Below are 18,266 nucleotides of genomic sequence, written 5' to 3'. Positions count from 1 at the left end.
TAGTACTATTTCAAGATAACATAATTTTACATTAAACCGACCACATAGGATGAAACAGCATAGCTTTTATTAAAGTTTGAGAAAATTTATTATTTCTTGATTATTTAGTTTAAAATATATATTTTTTTTATTCTTTTAGGTGCTTTCAAAGAAAATCGGGCCACCAGAGAGGTACCTTGCAATATTATTGAAAATATTATAAAAGACTGGTTGAAAAGTGTTTCATTTAGAGAAAAGTATCATAAACAAAAAGGAAAATGTACAACAGAAGGAAGTTTGTAAACAATGGAATAAAAATTTGTGTATTAGCTTGTACGAAAATACTGTAATTAAAGTTATTAATTGTTCAGTTTGTTTCCTAACTTTCATGAAGACTTGGATTGGTAGAGGATACTTAGCTTAAGCAAATATTGTATCTTATACATTGTATTACTGAATATGAAAATAATTAGTTCATTGAATTTGAATGTTTGATTCTAGAGGAGAAATTTATTACATGAATATGCAATATGGAAATTAATTTCATTACATTTCCTTTAATACTTTTAATTTTGCTTTAAAATTTTATGAAATAATATAAAACTATCAGTTTATAGATTTTGGGAATTTAATGCATTCCTAGTAGCTGAATTAAATTAAAACCTTTTGCAATAAATGCTTCAAATTTTAAATTATGACAATAATTATATTTTAACTGAAAATTGCTTGTTAAGAACCTTATCCATTGACTGGACCATCCACTGAACTAATTTTATAAATCAAATTTATGGCAAAATAATGAATTTGTGAAAGATATATGTCATTTTATTTGTTTATTAACTTTCAAAATACGCCTTCTAACTTTATAAAAAAATTACATGGACAGAAGTAATTTTAACAGAGAACTTATCAGGTTCAATGTTCCGCCTTACTTGCTTTGGGAACATTCAAGAACCTGACTCGGAACAGTGAGCTTACTAAAGCTATGTTCAATAAATGTGGGAAGTAGACAAGATACACAGGAAGGGTATACGAAACCCTTTATTTTTCACTCTTTACAATAATTTCCGTACTTCGGAATACAGAGACCAACCACTTGTGGTCTGAACGTAAGAATATAAAAATATTAACTAAACTCTAACTTAACTTTGGAATAATAAACAAGGGCCTACGTGGAAGATTGGCCGTATATTAACAGGAAGCCGTATGTAGTACAGAGAACTGTTAACACTACAATACGTTTAAAATTATTAAGAGGATTAAACCTCTGGCCTGGAAGGCAACTAGCAACCGAGTAAAACTGCTAAGGCAAGCGGCCTGCTTCTACTAACTCCTTCCTCTCTCTTTCTTGGCAAAAAGCCACAACTTAAGTACTTGGCGTTCGCCAGACAAATTTGCATAAATAAGTTAAAGCTTTTAATTCTGGCCGGAAGTAGAAAATAAGAAGTGATAGTAAAGATTTAAAATAAAATAAACGTTAGTAAAACTTAAGATCCTTACAAACTGTTTAGTATAGTTAAATTGCTTGTAAACAGAACACAAGAAAAAATATTTATTATTTTTAAAATTTGCATACATTTAAATGCAAACTTTTAAATTTATTTTAATGACAAGAAATATCCAAGCATTCACTTTAAATTCCCATCATCCTGATGCTTTTAGTCTACTGCAATGACAAAAACTCTAGACAGCAGTAGTCTCATATAAAGTTTAAGTACAGTTATTAAACTGGCATATCAGAGCTTATTAGTGTTGAAAGAAATTTTTTTTTAATTTACTGCAAAAAAGTACCGAGGATTATATTTAATAAGAAATAATTATTTCGTCCAGAATATAATACAGTCTCCCATTAAAATAGTTTGGTGTATACGATCACATGAATAAGGTTTCAGAATTTTGAAAATTGCAATGATTCTGGCCATACATTAAAAATCGTGATTTACAGTCTGATTCCTTTTCCTTCCATTGAGAACAATAAGTTAATTTCTTGGTTAATTTATTAAACTTAAAATACATTTCTATTATTAGAACTGTAACAAATCTTGTTTTTATATGTAGTTAATAAGAATGGTGTGTAAAACTTCTATGGGAATATAAGGTCTAGATAATATTGCATTGGAGGAATTGCATGTAAATGTAGAGAAAAAGATAATAGAATTTGAATTTTGATGCACATATAAAGCATAACATATATTTGTAAATGTAACATTTCAGGCTCAACTCTTCAAACAGATAACGTCTTTTCCAGAAAATTGCAGTGTTCTCTTCCGTTAAAGAAATGTAAATTATTATATGAATTCACTATTTGGAAACTAAGTTTCGCATTAGACGCAAGTATTACAAACACAAATATTTCATGTACTGTTGTCCTTCAGAGTCTGTACATATAGACCGGATTCAGAACGTTCTAGTTAGACGTAACTCAAAACGTTCTAGTTAAACGTGATTCGGAACGTTCTTTGCATGTTATACAGAAGTGTTAACAGTACAAGTATTTGACGTGGTATTGCTCGTCATAAACCTTTAATCTATAGACGACATTCAGAACATCTGCCCAAACGTTAAGAGAACGTTCTGCTAGCACGTTATAGAAACTTTCAAAGAACGTTATATAAAATTATTACTAGTACCACATTTTGACGTTCTATTGTCCATTAATGAACTACATCTTACAGACGTAATTCAGAACGTTTTGCCTGAACGTTAAAGAAACGTTCTGCTAGAACATTAAAGAAACCCCTACTAAAAATGCCCCATAGAAACCAGTAAAACATTTTTTATGGGTTTTTATTGACTTTTACTGGTTTCTGTTGGTCTCTGTGGGTTTTGAAATAGAAGTAGATTTGTGAATAAGATTTATGTAATATTAAATGTACTAGTCTTGGGAGTATAAAAGGTGAATTATTTATTTGAAAAAAATTACATTTAGTTGAAACCTCATATAGTGGTTATTTTCTTAAATGACCACCTCTGATAATGGCACATTTGTCAGGACAATAATTAAATAACAGGACTTAAAAATCATTCATAGTTTTGTCAGGCTACAGGAAACTCGCATTATCTCGAATTGTGGAGTTGATTGTTTTAGGAACGTTTTGCTGTATAATCAATTGACTTCGGTGTAGTAATTTTTACGTGGGTATGAATTTTGCAGAAGTAATTGAAAGTTTTTACGAGACATTTAAAACCGAAGCTTTTCGGATCATGAGTCTTATAAGGGCACTGTTATAGCATTGCTTTCAAATATAGTTAGAGTAATATTTAAACATTATTTTCGGAATCACTTCCACAGGGAATCCGGTTGTTCTCTGCGAATGAAAACCCACATAAATAAATCTTCTGTACAGCCTTATACAAATGCAGTTAAAATTACTGTCATTACAATTAAGCGAATATAGCCACATTTGTTTACAAAAAGTTATTATTGCTAAATACTGCACTATATCAATTTCATTTAGCTTTGTAATTTCAGAAAATGCTCAGCATGAGGTATTTTTATATTATATAATCTACTGTCAAAAACAATAGCTACCTTTTCAGTACTTTAAATTTTACTATTGAGAATTTTTATGGTTCAAAATAACATTTCTATACATTATTTCAAGTATTCTTTCTACAAGAGAAATCTAAATAACTTGCACCTAAAACACTGACTCAAATTTATTCCAATAATGCATCGCTTTAATTAAATTTTTAGGTTCCCTTGAGATGATATATGAAAAACCTTGTGTAATAATAAATTATTAATATATATAGGTAAATAGTATTTTTATATATATTTTTCGGGTAAAGTGCAGAATCGCCCACTTATTTATTTGGCACTTCGTACAAAAGTAAAAGGAATTGGATTTTTGTCAAATTTTCTTTTGACTTTTAAAGTGAAAATAGGTTGATGTGTACATGAATAAAGTCAAAGGAGTGCACAATGGCATTTTTGTGCAATTCTCAGATGTTTTTTTAAGTGAAAATAGGTCGATGTGTACATGGATACAGAGTATGTGCAATTCTTAAAAACACGCCAAGCAGTGGGCGATTCTACACTTTCCCCATTTTTCTATAGGAATTTAGTTTCATTAAATTAGTTATTTAGTATAATTATGTGTATATGAGTATATTCATACTTATTCACATAGATGGAATTCTTACAGTACGAAAGTTGATCTTTTTTACATCAAGAACTACATATACTATAAATACCCATTATGTTATAGATTTTATTTATATAAAATCTGTGGAAGATTATATAGCACTAAAAGTGAGATACAGAATAAAACATTATACGCTATGAGATATTTTCTTAATTCCCGAACTGTGCATTGAGAATTGGTATTTGTTGAAACTTGTAAATTTTTTTAAATTCATTTTGTTACAATATAATTTATTGTATTTTGGGTACTATAAAGTTTATTATATGTTATCTTCATGTTTCATTTATCTTTTGAGAGATACAGGTAACATTCAAAGTATTGTGATAAGGGGTCGACACAGTGTTTGTATATTATTATTTCTTCACTACATAATATTCTTGGATTCATCCTTTCTTCCACACAAAACATCTATGTGTATGCATTTCACGATAAGCTGCAGGGTGTTACTATCATTGGTAAGCGAGCTTTGAGGGGATAGCAAGTATGCTAAATTTGAACTCTATGTTAAGTTTCTAATTTGCAAGTCCCGTATTCTTTTTGCTTGCTTGTTAATAATGTTTCTCTTCCTGAAAATTTGGGTTTCTTCTAGTTTTGTTTTTTAATTTGGTTTAGTGCATTGTAGGTAACTTAAAATTTAAGCAGATGTTAGAAAGTACCATCCTTTGGCAATACATTTCTCATTCGGTATCAAATTGTTAAACAAGCTGATGTGATTAAATACAATTGTTTAATTTCCCAATTAAAGAACTAAAATACAAATATATGCAGTGAGGTACAGTACTATATGTATATATTTATAATGAAATCAAAAATATATATACAGTCAAAGTAATGATTCGCAACCATCAAATGAAATGATATTATATATATATGTAAGATTCTGTAGTCGAATACAAGCAGCTGAATCCGTAATGAACAGCAAGAATTTTGATGGCTTAGAGATGTTGAAACTCCAATCCACAATGAATAAGAAATTTGGCAGTCGAGGTAGATTTAATTCAACTTTTCTTTCAGTAAATATGTTGCAGCCACAAACAAGTTGGCACATTATTTATGCCTATTCCAAAAATTAACATTTTTGATAAATGTGTAGTAAGAAAAAAGGAGCAGACAGACTGCAATCCAGCTAATACAAAGCGTAAAAAGCAAATGCGTTACGTTAAGGGTGAAATCTTAATTCAGAGAGAGTTAATTTTGGTTCTCGATGCATTTTTACTCGTCTTTGATAGTTAATACTGCTGTAAAATTACTATTGGCTGTTTGAGTTTTAGTTTCTTTTACAACATCAAATTATGTAAGAGTCATATGACATAAATTAATCTCCAAATGATGCAGTGCAGAGATTACTGTTTTTAGAATAGAGAAGGAAAATTAATTTTACGCTGCTAATTTAATCTTTTGCATATTTCTTACATATACATATGTACATATATCATTCGATGGTTGTGAATCATGACTTTGGTTATTATCCTTCTATTCATTTTATTTTCAGAATTATATAAAGGTAGTTTAAAATTTTGTAAAGAGAATTTATACAAATATTTTGTAATATGTTTATAGATATTGACGTGCATTAAGAAGGACGAGCTCGTAGGCTTCTAGATATTTTAAAATTTTTATTTATTCGCATTGAGTTTTATTTAAAATTACTTTACATGCTTTCTCCGCAATTTAGTTCTGTACATTTCATCAGTGCTAATTATGTACTTCTGCTGGTTTATGTTTTTATGGAAATTTGATTAACAGTTCTATTTTTGTATATTGTTTTTTATAGGGATTCTGTATATGGATACCCGTTCTATGTATGATTCTATGTATGGATACTCCGCTATGGTATAATGCTATTGGTTCTGTTTATGGGTTTTGTGCAGCGATTTTTCCAAGAGGTACCTTTATTGGTCTGTGGATTTTTGTGTAGTGGTTTTTACAGGATTTGGCGTATGGGTGCCTGTATAGGTGTACATGCTTTTGTTTACTGGTTTTTACAAGGCATAGACCTACGGAATATCCATTTTTTTAATGGAAATTTGGCCAATGTATATGCATATAAAGTTTTGATTTTTGGCTATGGGTTTTTACTGGGATTTTGTTTATAGTGCCTACAGTTCTACAGAGATTTGGCCTACTCATAACCGTACAGTCGTACGGGAAAAATTACAGTTTTCCGTTTACAGGTTTTTTACGGGTATTTCACCTACAGGTACCTATACAGCCGTGCAGGTTTCTTTCTATGGGTTTTTATGGGTATTCGGCCTATGGGTACCCGTACAAACGTACAGGTTTCTTTTTATGGGTTTTTACGGGTATTTGGCATACGGGTTTCTTTCTATGGGTTTTTATGGGGATTTGACGGGTACCCGTACAACCGTACGGGTTTCTTTCTATGGGTTTTTATGGGGATTTGGCCTACGGGTTTCTGTCTGTGGGTTTTTACGGGGATTTGGCCTACGGGTACCCGTAGGCCAATTCCCCGTAAAAAAATTTTATAGGTTTCTACGGGGCATTTTTAGCAGGGAAATTAGGTTTTATTCTTTATTAAATTTAAGTGTATTCTATTTTCTTCGCTTACACTTTATGTGCATATGATAACAAAGAAATTCATAATAAAAAAAAAAGTTTCATCGTGTGCTATTTAACAAAGAGCTTACTTTGACGTACTTAGCTTACTATCGTATACTATATTATTTAAATTATTTCTGTACAGTATCAAAAGAAAAGTTATTGATTATAAAAAGTGCATGAAATGATCACTGTAATCTATCACTATTCTAAAATGTGGAGACTAATACAGTCAAAAGTCTTTAATCCGGACTCGTCGGGACTTCGGCGATTCCGGATTATAGATCATCAGTTTAAATCTGGTAAGATGGCATGCAGAAATTCTAAAAATCAAAAATATGAAACCGTAATTTATGAAATAAAGAACAATTATGATCTAAAGGGTATCAAAATTTACAAAAAAAAAAAAAAAAAAAAAAAAAAAAAAAAAAAAAAAAAGCTTAATATTTATTTGTTTACTTTAGTAAACATTTCTTTCAATGTAAGTTGTTTCATTTTATGTGATAATACTTTCTCTTTAATTCTATAAACAGACATAATTTCTTGTTCAGTTACAAAGTTCCGCTGTTCAAGTTCTACAATTGCTGTGTCGAGAATACCGACTAATTTGTCAATCGAAATTTTTTTGTTTTCAATAACCTCTGCGTCACTTTCTTCACTATCGGAAGCGAATTATAATGACGAGGAATTTGATTTAAATCATATCAAAGACGGAGTACATCGAGATGAAATACTACATTTAGTAAGGAATTATAAGCCAAATAAAATAAAAACCTGCCCTGAAGATAAGGATAGTGCTGACAGATCAACTTCCAATTCATTGCACGCTGCGACGTTCTCCCCCCCTGCAGAGCAGCGTGAAATTGATAAACAGATTTCGGAATGGTTAGAGAAACAAAGGATATGCTTTTATCCATTTAATTCCACATTTTGTTTGATGGACATCGAAACATGCTTTCGCTTTGTAGATCCTTTGGTAGCTCCAGAATCGGAAATTCTTTTTGACATAATCGAAAGTTCAAGCTTACTTTTATAAAATTGCTTTAACAGTCCGCAAAAAATAATAAGCCGGATCCAATTAGAAGATTAAGGAACAACGCAATCTGCAACATTAACTGAAATAGATAATTTTAGCTTAGCTTATAACGTCCATTATACATTAAACACGCATGCGTAAACGTATTATGTGTTTGCGCACACGCATATGTAAAAGTCGTGTAAACGCCCGTGCGCATGCGTGTGTTGGCTTTAGTTTTCCCACATGCAAATTTTGATCGGAGGTCAATCGGCGATAAGCTAACGTGGTTGCCGGTGATTGGCTGATGACGTCAAGATTGGCGGGTTGGCCGAGTATTATATATATGTACGCCGGTAACAGCGAATGTCTTGTTCTCTTGTGTTATTATGAGTTAGCATAATGCTAATTTGCTTTCAATCAAATGATTTTAAATGTAAAGGCTACAGTGTTAGCTCTTTTATTTTAATTTACGGAATAAAGCATGAATTTTATTTAGATTAGTCTTAGCTTTATTTAAGGGAAGAAAAATATGCTTTGCTTTGATCACCACTGCCAACAGGGTTATGGGCCCAGTGCCAACAGCTAATCAGTCATCCAGTTCAACTCAGCATTGAAGGAATGTAGGTGAAGAGGGTCGTTATCCATGAAAAGAAGCTGACCTGTCTTAGAAGTTTGTTCAAGTCGTTGTGCTCACACTTAATTGAAGATGTCATTACTACCTGAAGGTTTTGAGCTGTTAAACCATGACAACTGGGATCGATGGAAAGTCGACATGAAAATGCTGTTACTGGATAGAAACTGTTGGAGCTTCATAGAAGACAAAGAATAATAATTAGATAAAAGCACAACAAGGCGTGAAAAGGAGGAGCTCACACTGAGAGAGAACAGAGCCTTCACTACATTATATTATGGAATCTAGTAGAATAACTTTTAAAACTGTTCCGAAGAGATCGGATAAACCATTGTTTAGACGTTTGTGGCCCACTACCAGTTCCATCTAAGAATGAGAGTAAATATTTCCTTGTTATTGTAAATGACTATAAAAGATTAGTAACAGTGTATTGTATGAAAAATGAATCGTTCTACAACTTTAAGAATTATCATAGGCAAATGGAAAGACTGAGGAATAGAAAATTAATAAGTATACGCACCGATAACGGTGGGGAATTCTGTAACAGGCAATTCGAAGGGTACTTAGCCGAAAATGGAATTAGTGTTGAACGCATACACCCCAGAAGAGAACGGTGTGTGTGAACGTTTTAACTGAACGGCATTAGACGCAGTTAAAGCTATGCTTAATGATGGTAAAATGGGAAAAGAATGGTGGGCAGAAACTCTTGGCTGTTTCATACATACGTGGAACAGAGTATGTCATAAAAGCAACGGAACCTCTTATGAAATGTTCCTAAATAGAAAACCCAGTGTTGTTTATTTTAAAATATTTGGTTGTAAAGCCTATGTTGTCGTGCCAAAACAGATTAGAAATAAATTACAAATGAGGTGCAAACAAGGAATCATGGTAGGATATGCGAAGGAAACTAGGGGTTATAGGATATGGCTACCAGAAGAACGCAGATTAATAGACACCTGTAATGTGAAGTTCGATGAAAAACTGTATGCAGCAAATCGCATCCTGGAACAGAAATCAAAACCTAAGTTTAAAAGACTAGAAAAATCTGAGCTATTAGCAGAAACAGATGAAGAACAGGAAATTTCTAGAGAAGAAATAAAGTTATCAGATGACAAATCTACTGCAAAAGAAGTATCAGACTTAAACTGGCAAAGAAAAGCAGTTAAAAGGCCAGATGGAACACGTACAGACATATATTATTATGTAAAGGGAACAGATACCTGTTTTAGATCTTATAATGATATTGAAAAGTATTATGAGGCAAGAAATATTAAATTTGAAAAAGATAAGTTCGATTTTAGTGGAAAAAACGAATACTCGAGGAAAGTTAATTTTGTAGAACAGGAGACTAGCTCCGAGTCTGAAGAGGCAAATTCCGTAAAAATAGTTATCCCACAAAATTTTAAAGATGCTCGAAAATCAGTAAATGTCGAAGAATGGGATAAGGCAATGAAAGAAGAAATTGAGACAATGAAGTAAAGAAAGGTTTGGGAATTAGTCGAAAAGCCAGAAAATAAAACTATGATAGGAAACAAATGGGTCTATACTCTAAAAAGAAATGAAAGGAATCAAGTGGTTAGATACAAAGCACGTTTTACTAAACGTGCTTTGCACAGGGATTCAGGCAGAAAAGAGGTGAAGATTTTCATGACGTTTACAGTCCTGTAGTAAATTTTTCAATCATTAAGAATATTTTTCACTATCCTGGTATGTTTATATGGATGGACTAATTGTCAGTTAGATGTAAAGAACGCATGTTTATATGCAAACCTAAATGAGAAAATATATATGACCCAACCAGAGGGATTTATTTATCAAAGAGGAAAATAAAGTGTGTTTATTACACAAGGCCATTTACGGTCTACATCAAAGCGGCCGTGAATGGTTTTGTGAATTTGAAAGTACTTTAGAAAAATCTACATTTTAAGAAAATACAATGGTGTAATTGTGTTTTTTATATTATATCTAGATGAAGTACCGGTAATCTGGAAAAGTGTTAAACAAAAATATGTAAATTTATCAACCATGGAAGCGGAGTATATCGCCTTATCTGAACGTGTGTAATAATGTGGACGAAAAAATGTCTTACAAGATGAAATTTTAAAGTTTAATTTAAGAGAGTGTAAACTATTTTGTAATAACAAGTCTGCCACTGATTTTTCTAGATTGCCAATAGAAAATCGCTGAACTAAGCCCATAGACGTAAAATATCACTTTGTTAGAAGACTAGTAAATGATGGAGTGTTTGACCTTGAATTTATCACCAGTAAATTGAATACTGCCGACTTATTTACAAAAGCAGCGACTGCTGTTAATTTAAGAAATTTTTGTTTAGATGTTTTCAGTGTTTCAAGACAATTAGTGTTTTCGTATAATAGAAATGAACTATGAACTTCTGTGCAAGTTTTCTTTTTGTACTTGCATGGGGAAAAGAGGGCCGTTTGTTGGCTTTAGTTTTTCACATGCATATTTTGATCGGAGGTCAATCGGCGGTAAGCTAACGTGGTTGCCGCTGATTGGCCGAGGACGTCAAGATCAGCGGGTTGGCCGAGTATTACATATATGTACGCCGGTATCGGCGAATGTCTTGTTCTCTTGTGTTATTATGAGTTAGCATAATGCTAGTTTGCTTTCAATCAAATGATTTTAAATGTAAAGGCTACAGTGTTAGATCTTTTATTTTAATTTACGAAATAAAGCATGAATTTTATTTAGATTAGTCTTAGCTTTATTTAAAGGAAGCAAAATATACTTTACCTTTATCACCACTTCCAACAGCGTGAACGCATTATTCGTTGACGCATGCGCAGAAAGTTTGTAGCTTTGAGGTCCGGATTATAGATCATTCTGGATTATGGGTGTCCAGATTAACGACTTTTGACAGTAGTAAGTAAATACATTTACATATGATCGAAAGAAATAGTGTTAAGAAACATCAGCATTACTAGTAAATACTGCAATCCATAATTATTGCACTTTTAATTGCTTACTAACACAATTTTTTTTTTATTAATTGGAAATGTATTTCTGTTTCCTTCCTTCTGCTATTTATACTTTCAAACACTACTAGTTTATGTTTTTCTTAACACGTTGAGTGCCACGTCAGCCATCTGTGGCTGACACTAGATTTTCCGTTTAGGCCGCGTTAGCCATCTGTGGCTGACACTAGATTTTTCGTTTAGGCCGCGTCAGCCATCTGTGGCTGACACTAGATTTTCCGTTTAGGTCGCGTGAGCCATCTGTGGCTCACACTAGATTTTCTGTTCAGGCCGCATCAGCTATCCTTGGCTGACACTATATTTTCTGTTTAGGCCGCGTTAGCCATCTGTGGCTGCGCTAATCTTTCCGTTAAGTCGCGTCAGCCATTTGTGGCTGACACTAGACCTTTTTCTTTAGGCCGCCTCAACCCCCGCTGGCTGACAGTGTGTAACATGATATATAACTATAAAATTTACACTATTTTATGAAATTACACAAAATTTATTTAAAATTTACTTAATTTTGATTCATTGGATTTCATTGAAACACGGTAAACATAAAAACAGTTCTCCATTACAGCTATTACAAAATGTGACAACATTCTTTTTTAGTCTTTTTTTCTGGCCATTACTCTACCAGCTTCTGTTGCGTTTTTATCATAACATAATTTACAATATTTTCGTACTTCAGAGGCTTTTCTCGGTTTTTATTGGAGTTTATGTTGTCGTTTTCTAAATATTCTTGCATTTTTGTTTGACGGAATGTCTTCTTTTTCACAACTTGTTGCAATCTTCTACCGCGATACGAATCACTGGCCCTACAATACCAGCGCTTTTAAGCGAAGCGCATGGCCTGAACGGGATTGCCTAAGACATACGAGTGGTACTCAACATATTAAATATTGCTGTCACGTATGTTGTTTGTTAGGTTATTATTTCATTTTAGATATGAATATGGGAAGTTATTAGATTTAGGTATATTTTTGATCGCATTTATTAACTACTTTATAGTGTCTTTCATTTCCATATCTTGGAGATATAGAAGTTAATGGTTATATTTTTTACTGTGAAACTCGAATAAATTTATACTTGACTTCAGGTAAAATACTGATTATGTTACCTTAAGAACCGCTTCTTAATTTATCACGACAGGAGCAATTTTCAATGCCTTTGAGATTTAACAGAAATAAATGTGATAATTTATCAGAAACACTCTTTTTTTTAACCCACATATGTATCTTTACTTTTATTTATGTCTAATTGAGTTTTATTTACTTAAAACGTACTATTAATGTTATATATTTATAATAACCACTTTCATAATTACTCTCGCTTAAGGGAAAAAAATGATGAAATCTTAAATAATTGTAACTTAGAATTTAAGTTATTTAAAAAATATAGTTTTAAAGTACTGAAAATAATTAAGGCTATTATTAATTATGCATATTTAGTCTAAAGAGAAAAAAACTGTATTATCTTCTGGTTTTCAGGAAATGATAAAATATTTAAACTTTAGATAAATACAATTTTAAAAAAGAAGAAAATATATTAATTATTAAGCTTATTTTCCTGCATAAATCAATATGTAACACAAGGACATAATAACGACATTTTCACAACTGTTGCAAAAAGGTGGAATTTGGCAAACATTTAGGTGTCTTTAAGACATCGTGATAGGCTGCTTTCATAACCTAAATATCACCTGTGAAAGACGCAATAACGATGTCTATGTGACAAAAACCTCATCTGCAAAAACGTAATAAAGACGTCTTTGCCACGTTTGCAAAACAATGGATGTTCGCAGACATCTGGGCGTCTTAAAGACGACGTATTGAACCACTTTTGAACCGACATCCGCGACGTGTTTGCAACGCCGTTAAGACGTTGCTTTGCTACTTGTGCTTTTAATGAGGTATATTTTTAACTACAGATTACCATTAAAAATATCTGACAATAGACTGCAGTTTGTAAGTAGCGTTTTTGAGAAGATATTCAAGGAACTGGAAATTACACATTTAAGGTAACTCCCTACAGGCCTTAAGTCAAATATTGCCGAGCGTGTTACCAGAAAACATTCAGAATTCTAAATACCTTAATTTTTCATTACACTTTTTCCCAACAGATGGCATAACGTTTATGTTCACTTTGGCTAGATCATTTCTTTCAATATGAATTCGGCCATTATTCCCATTTTGCAGAATTTTCACCCTCTTCCTGAAAAATGCTATGTCAGATAACCCTTAAAATCAATTACGTTTTATTCAAAACTTGCTGTTTTTGCCTTCTTTAAAATTTTACACTGGTATGTATTTCTTCTAACTTGACTGAAATCACTCACAGATATAATGGACAATCACTAAGAAGGGAAAATTACAAGGAAGTTAATTTATTATTTTCACACATCCTTACAGTATAGAAGAATTTCAAAAGTGCAAAATACTGCACATCTTAAAACGTTTATGAACTTTTATCATCACTGACATTAGACTTAACTTAAAAAAAAAAAAAAAAAAAAAAAGTGTATAACACACTTTTTACAATGAATAATGTAAAATCTCGAAAAAATTCGAAAGTATTTTTCTATGGAAATAGAAAATAAATTTTAACACAAAAATATTTCATATATACTAACTTCTTGACTTACAAAATATGCATATAGCATAATGGAAGCATAAGATCAAATGCAAAAATTCGTATTATCTTTCCATTTCAGCATTTTTGTAGTTTAAATTTCCAGGCAGCAGTATGAAAAATTAAAAATAAGACTAATACAAAATATAAAAATAACAAGAAATGTTTTACAATACATAACATCTTAACAGAAGAAATGCAAAAGTAATGTTTTCCAGAGTGCTCAATATAAATTCATATAACAATATAATCCAATCCTATGCATTTTGCTGATACAGTCCTAATTTGCATATTATGACACATGAGGAATCAATTCATTAACAGCATTTTATGTTTAATGTCTTACTTAAATTAATTACTTAGGTTTTAAGTAAAACCATTAAATTTGCTTCCTCGGTTATCCTTAAAATTTCACTTCATAGTACAATACTTTTTTTAAATCATTGTATTAATAATTTTTCTTCATCTAAAATTGTATAAAAAATGCTTCTCCAGTAAATTAAATTTTCTTAAAGCCTCAACTTTAGGCACTGATTTTAATTTAAATCCTAGCCTATCAAAAATTAAAACTTTAAAACAATTTTGCTTTTATTAATTTCTAGCTCATTTTGCTTATATTCAAACATACAATAGCAACTTTTTCTTAGTAGCTAAGACATTTATAATGACAATTATTTATTGCACTCGGTTAAGTTTTCTTAATTCGCATTTTCTTACATTTGTAGAAGCTTACTGAACCTAGCATCTTAGTCCAATTAAATTGAAAACTATCTAGTAAAATGCTAGATTTTAATTCCTTTGAAATTACCCTTTTAAATTTTCACTCGCTATATAATGACTGTTGATTTATTAACTCTTTCAAGACCAAAACGCCTAAGACGGCCTTTCATTCAAACAATCCCAACTGCACAAAGCAGCCAAAATTGCAATATTGTTTTCTTCTCTGCCCCTAAGGTATGCAGTAGCAGGTATAGATTTCCAAAATGTTCTGTATCAGTTTATTGAAGACAGCTTGTCCTAAAAGGATTTATTTGTGGTTCCTTATCTTTATTTTTTAGAAATCAGAAAGGATGTCATTTGAATTCTTCCCAACTCTTTGTGCATTAATGGATGGGGAGGGGAGGAAATTGCTGTGAATCTCAGAAGGCTAACAGATGAGGCTGCAATTATCGGAATCTATTTATTTTCATTTCATAATAAAAAGATGGAATTTATCATGATGCTGCAAAATATTTTACAAGGAGGGTCATACGTCATATTCTCTTGAAATGCATAGAACATTTCTTGTTTAAAGTTTGTTACTAAATTTCCTTACTGCATCGAATTGCACTTTAAATTTTAAGTGTCAGATCTCAACATATTTGATATAGCTCAGTGATACTTATTTAGCATATATTTTTATACTAAATTTTTAATTATATTTATTTAAGACTCTTTACAGTACAAGAGTATATCAAATGAGCTAAATTTGACAGCTTTTTTTCACCTTAATTCGCTAAGACAGCAGCATCAGAACTCTGAAACAAGACTAAATTTTAAAAAATAAAAATTGAATAGTATTGTGTACTTTCTACAGAGAATAATGTAAAATTTTAACAGAGGAGCTGCATATAGTATTCTAATGAAATGGTGCTAAAACAATTTTTTGCAAAATTAAAAAGATTTCATGTTAATTGCATGAACTATGCATTATATAAGCAGCTGAGGTCAAATGTACAAATTAGTGCCACATCTTAAAATGCCTGATTGCCTCTCTTTTCACCTAAATTTATTGACATATAATTTCAAAATAAGACTGTTTAAAAAAATAAAAACTGAACAGTAATACATATTTTTTCCATAGAGTTCCATTAAGTACTTTTCCAGCAGTTATAAAATAATGCTTTACAGAATTTCAAAAATTTCCCAATTATGGCTTCAATTGAGCCAAATAAAATATCTTGAGCAACCCAGAAACATTATCATTGACCCAACTTTAAAACATTCACAAATGAAATCTTAACTTCATACTCAAAACTTGCATGTTAAAAGCAACAGATCTGATTTTCTTTTGCTCTCAGAAAAAATTTCATGACTAATCAGAAATTCTTCAGATTTCCATCTTCATCGTACAGAATGTCTGCTCCTTTTGTGGAAATCTTGTACCAAAGTTTACTTACATCATGATCAAACTTGGCTAATTTCCTTTCCTGAAATTAAAGAGAAAAATGTGAATCATTCATACAAATAAAATAACTGTTTGCCTCCATTTATTTTTCATAATTCTATATTGATCTCAAAAGTTTGCCTCCGTTTAGTTTTGATAATTCTATACTGATCTCAAAATGGTTTTATTAATCAAATACATAAATTGTCCAAAATACTAAGACTTCAATAGTAAATAAATAAGCGAAATAAAAGTAATTTGTGAACAAAGGTCTTTCTGATCTAAAGCTTACATGGGCTAAAACTTCACATATAAAGTATACCTACAAAGTTTATTAGGGCTGAACTTAGGCAAACAATCACTGTGAAATTGTAAAATATGAATTTGTGTTAATAAGACATATCTATTTTTCTTCCATTGAAATGCTATCCATTTGAAGTAATATTTGAATAAGTATTTGCCCAAACTTATTCAAATATTACTTCAAATGATGATGCAGTGAATACATGCTGTTATGGGTTAATGACTTTTAACCGTTTGAGCCCGGCGCACGCTTCACTTCTCGTATGCCAAAAATATGAAGCAGCGCGATAGCGCTTCTCTTGTTTTGTATCGAGAATGCGAAGACGACGCTGTTGGTTAGTATACTTGGAAAAAAAAAAAAAAAAAAAATTGAAATATTCAATTGGTTTTGCATCAGGAGGAGGGGCATGCTTTGGTCCAGCTACTTCAGAAAAAGTATTCGATTCATTCAAAAAAATTGTATCCACGGGTAAAAACTCATCAATAATATCGTCATTGGAGGTACTTGCAGTTACTTCATCATCATCGCTGCTATCACTAACAACTCGTAATCTCTTATAATGAATGATGATGTCACTTCCACTATCACTTTCAAGGTCATTACTATACTCTTCATTATCACTTCTCATAACATAGTCACTTTCAAATGAATCAGAACTTGGCATGGGTTACTTCGTAATTATCAGTATAACACTTGGTAAAAACATGAAAACAATTTCCAATTCCTATAAAACAACTGCTACTGATATCACTACAACTGCTCTTAATAATTGCATAAAGTATACTAACCAACAGCAGCATCTTCACATTCTCGAAACAAAACAAGAGAAGCGCTATCGAGCTGCGCCGTATTTTTGGCATACGACAAGTGAAGCGCGATAGCCCTTCGCCGGACTCAAACGGTTAAAGGAAAGATGCAAGAATGTTTCCTTTGCATAATGCCCCTTTTTCAGGCAAGCAACTTATTAAAAACAAACGATAACAGTGGGGAATTCTGTAACAGGCAATTTGAAGGGTACTTAGCCGAAAATGGAATTAGTGTTGAACGCATACACCCCAGAAGAGAACGGTGTGTGTGAACATTTTAACCGAACGGCATTAGACGCAGTTAAAGCTATGCTTAATGATGGTAAAATGGGAAAAGAATGGTGGGCAGAAGCTCTTGGCTGTTTCATACATACGTGGAACAGAGTATGTCATAAAAGCAACGGAACCTCTTATGAAATGTTCCTAAATAGAAAACCCAGTGTTGTTTATTTTAAAATATTTGGTTGTAAAGCCTATGTTGTCGTGCCAAAACAGATTAGAAATAAATTACAAATGAGGTGCAAACAAGGAATCATGGTAGGATATGCGAAGGAAACTAGGGGTTATAGGATATGGCTACCAGAAGAACGCAGATTAATAGACACCTGTAATGTGAAGTTCGATGAAAAACTGTATGCAGCAAATCGCATCCTGGAACAGAAATCAAAACCTAAGTTTAAAAGACTAGAAAAATCTGAGCTATTAGCAGAAACAGATGAAGAACAGGAAATTTCTAGAGAAGAAATAAAGTTATCAGATGACAAATCTACTGCAAAAGAAGTATCAGACTTAAACTGGCAAAGAAAAGCAGTTAAAAGGCCAGATGGAACACGTACAGACATATATTATTATGTAGAGGGAACAAATACCCGTTTTAGATCTTATAGTGATATTGAAAAGTATTGTGAGGCAAGAAATATTAAATTTGAAAAAGATAAGTTCGATTTTAGTGGAAAAAACGATTACTCGAGGAAAGTTAATTTTGTAGAACAGGAGACTAGCTCCGTGTCTTAAGAGGCTAATTCCGTAGAAATAGTTATCCCACAAAATTTTAAAGATGCTCGAA

At 31.8% G+C, this 18,266-nt stretch overlaps 1 protein-coding gene across 1 annotated transcript in view; it reads right to left on the bottom strand.

Annotated features, from left to right (window-relative positions):
• Nucleotides 1–13,670: 13,670 nt before the first annotated feature.
• The window catches only part of LOC118189007 (F-box only protein 28-like), a 36,509-nt gene continuing 31,913 nt past the window's right edge, over nt 13,671–18,266 (bottom strand). Inside the window, exon 5 of the mRNA XM_085808835.1 lies at nt 13,671–16,133. Within this exon, the coding sequence (XP_085664961.1) occupies nt 16,023–16,133 (111 nt within the window). The 3' untranslated portion in view covers nt 13,671–16,022. The remainder of the gene's footprint in view (nt 16,134–18,266) is intronic.

The sequence above is a fragment of the Stegodyphus dumicola genome, chromosome X2 (genome assembly GCF_044657685.1).
Source record: "Stegodyphus dumicola isolate Sdum_Otavi_A_Nest chromosome X2, ASM4465768v1".
Classification (NCBI taxonomy): Eukaryota; Metazoa; Arthropoda; class Arachnida; order Araneae; family Eresidae; genus Stegodyphus; species Stegodyphus dumicola.
This window is presented reverse-complemented; position numbering and strand designations above follow the sequence as displayed.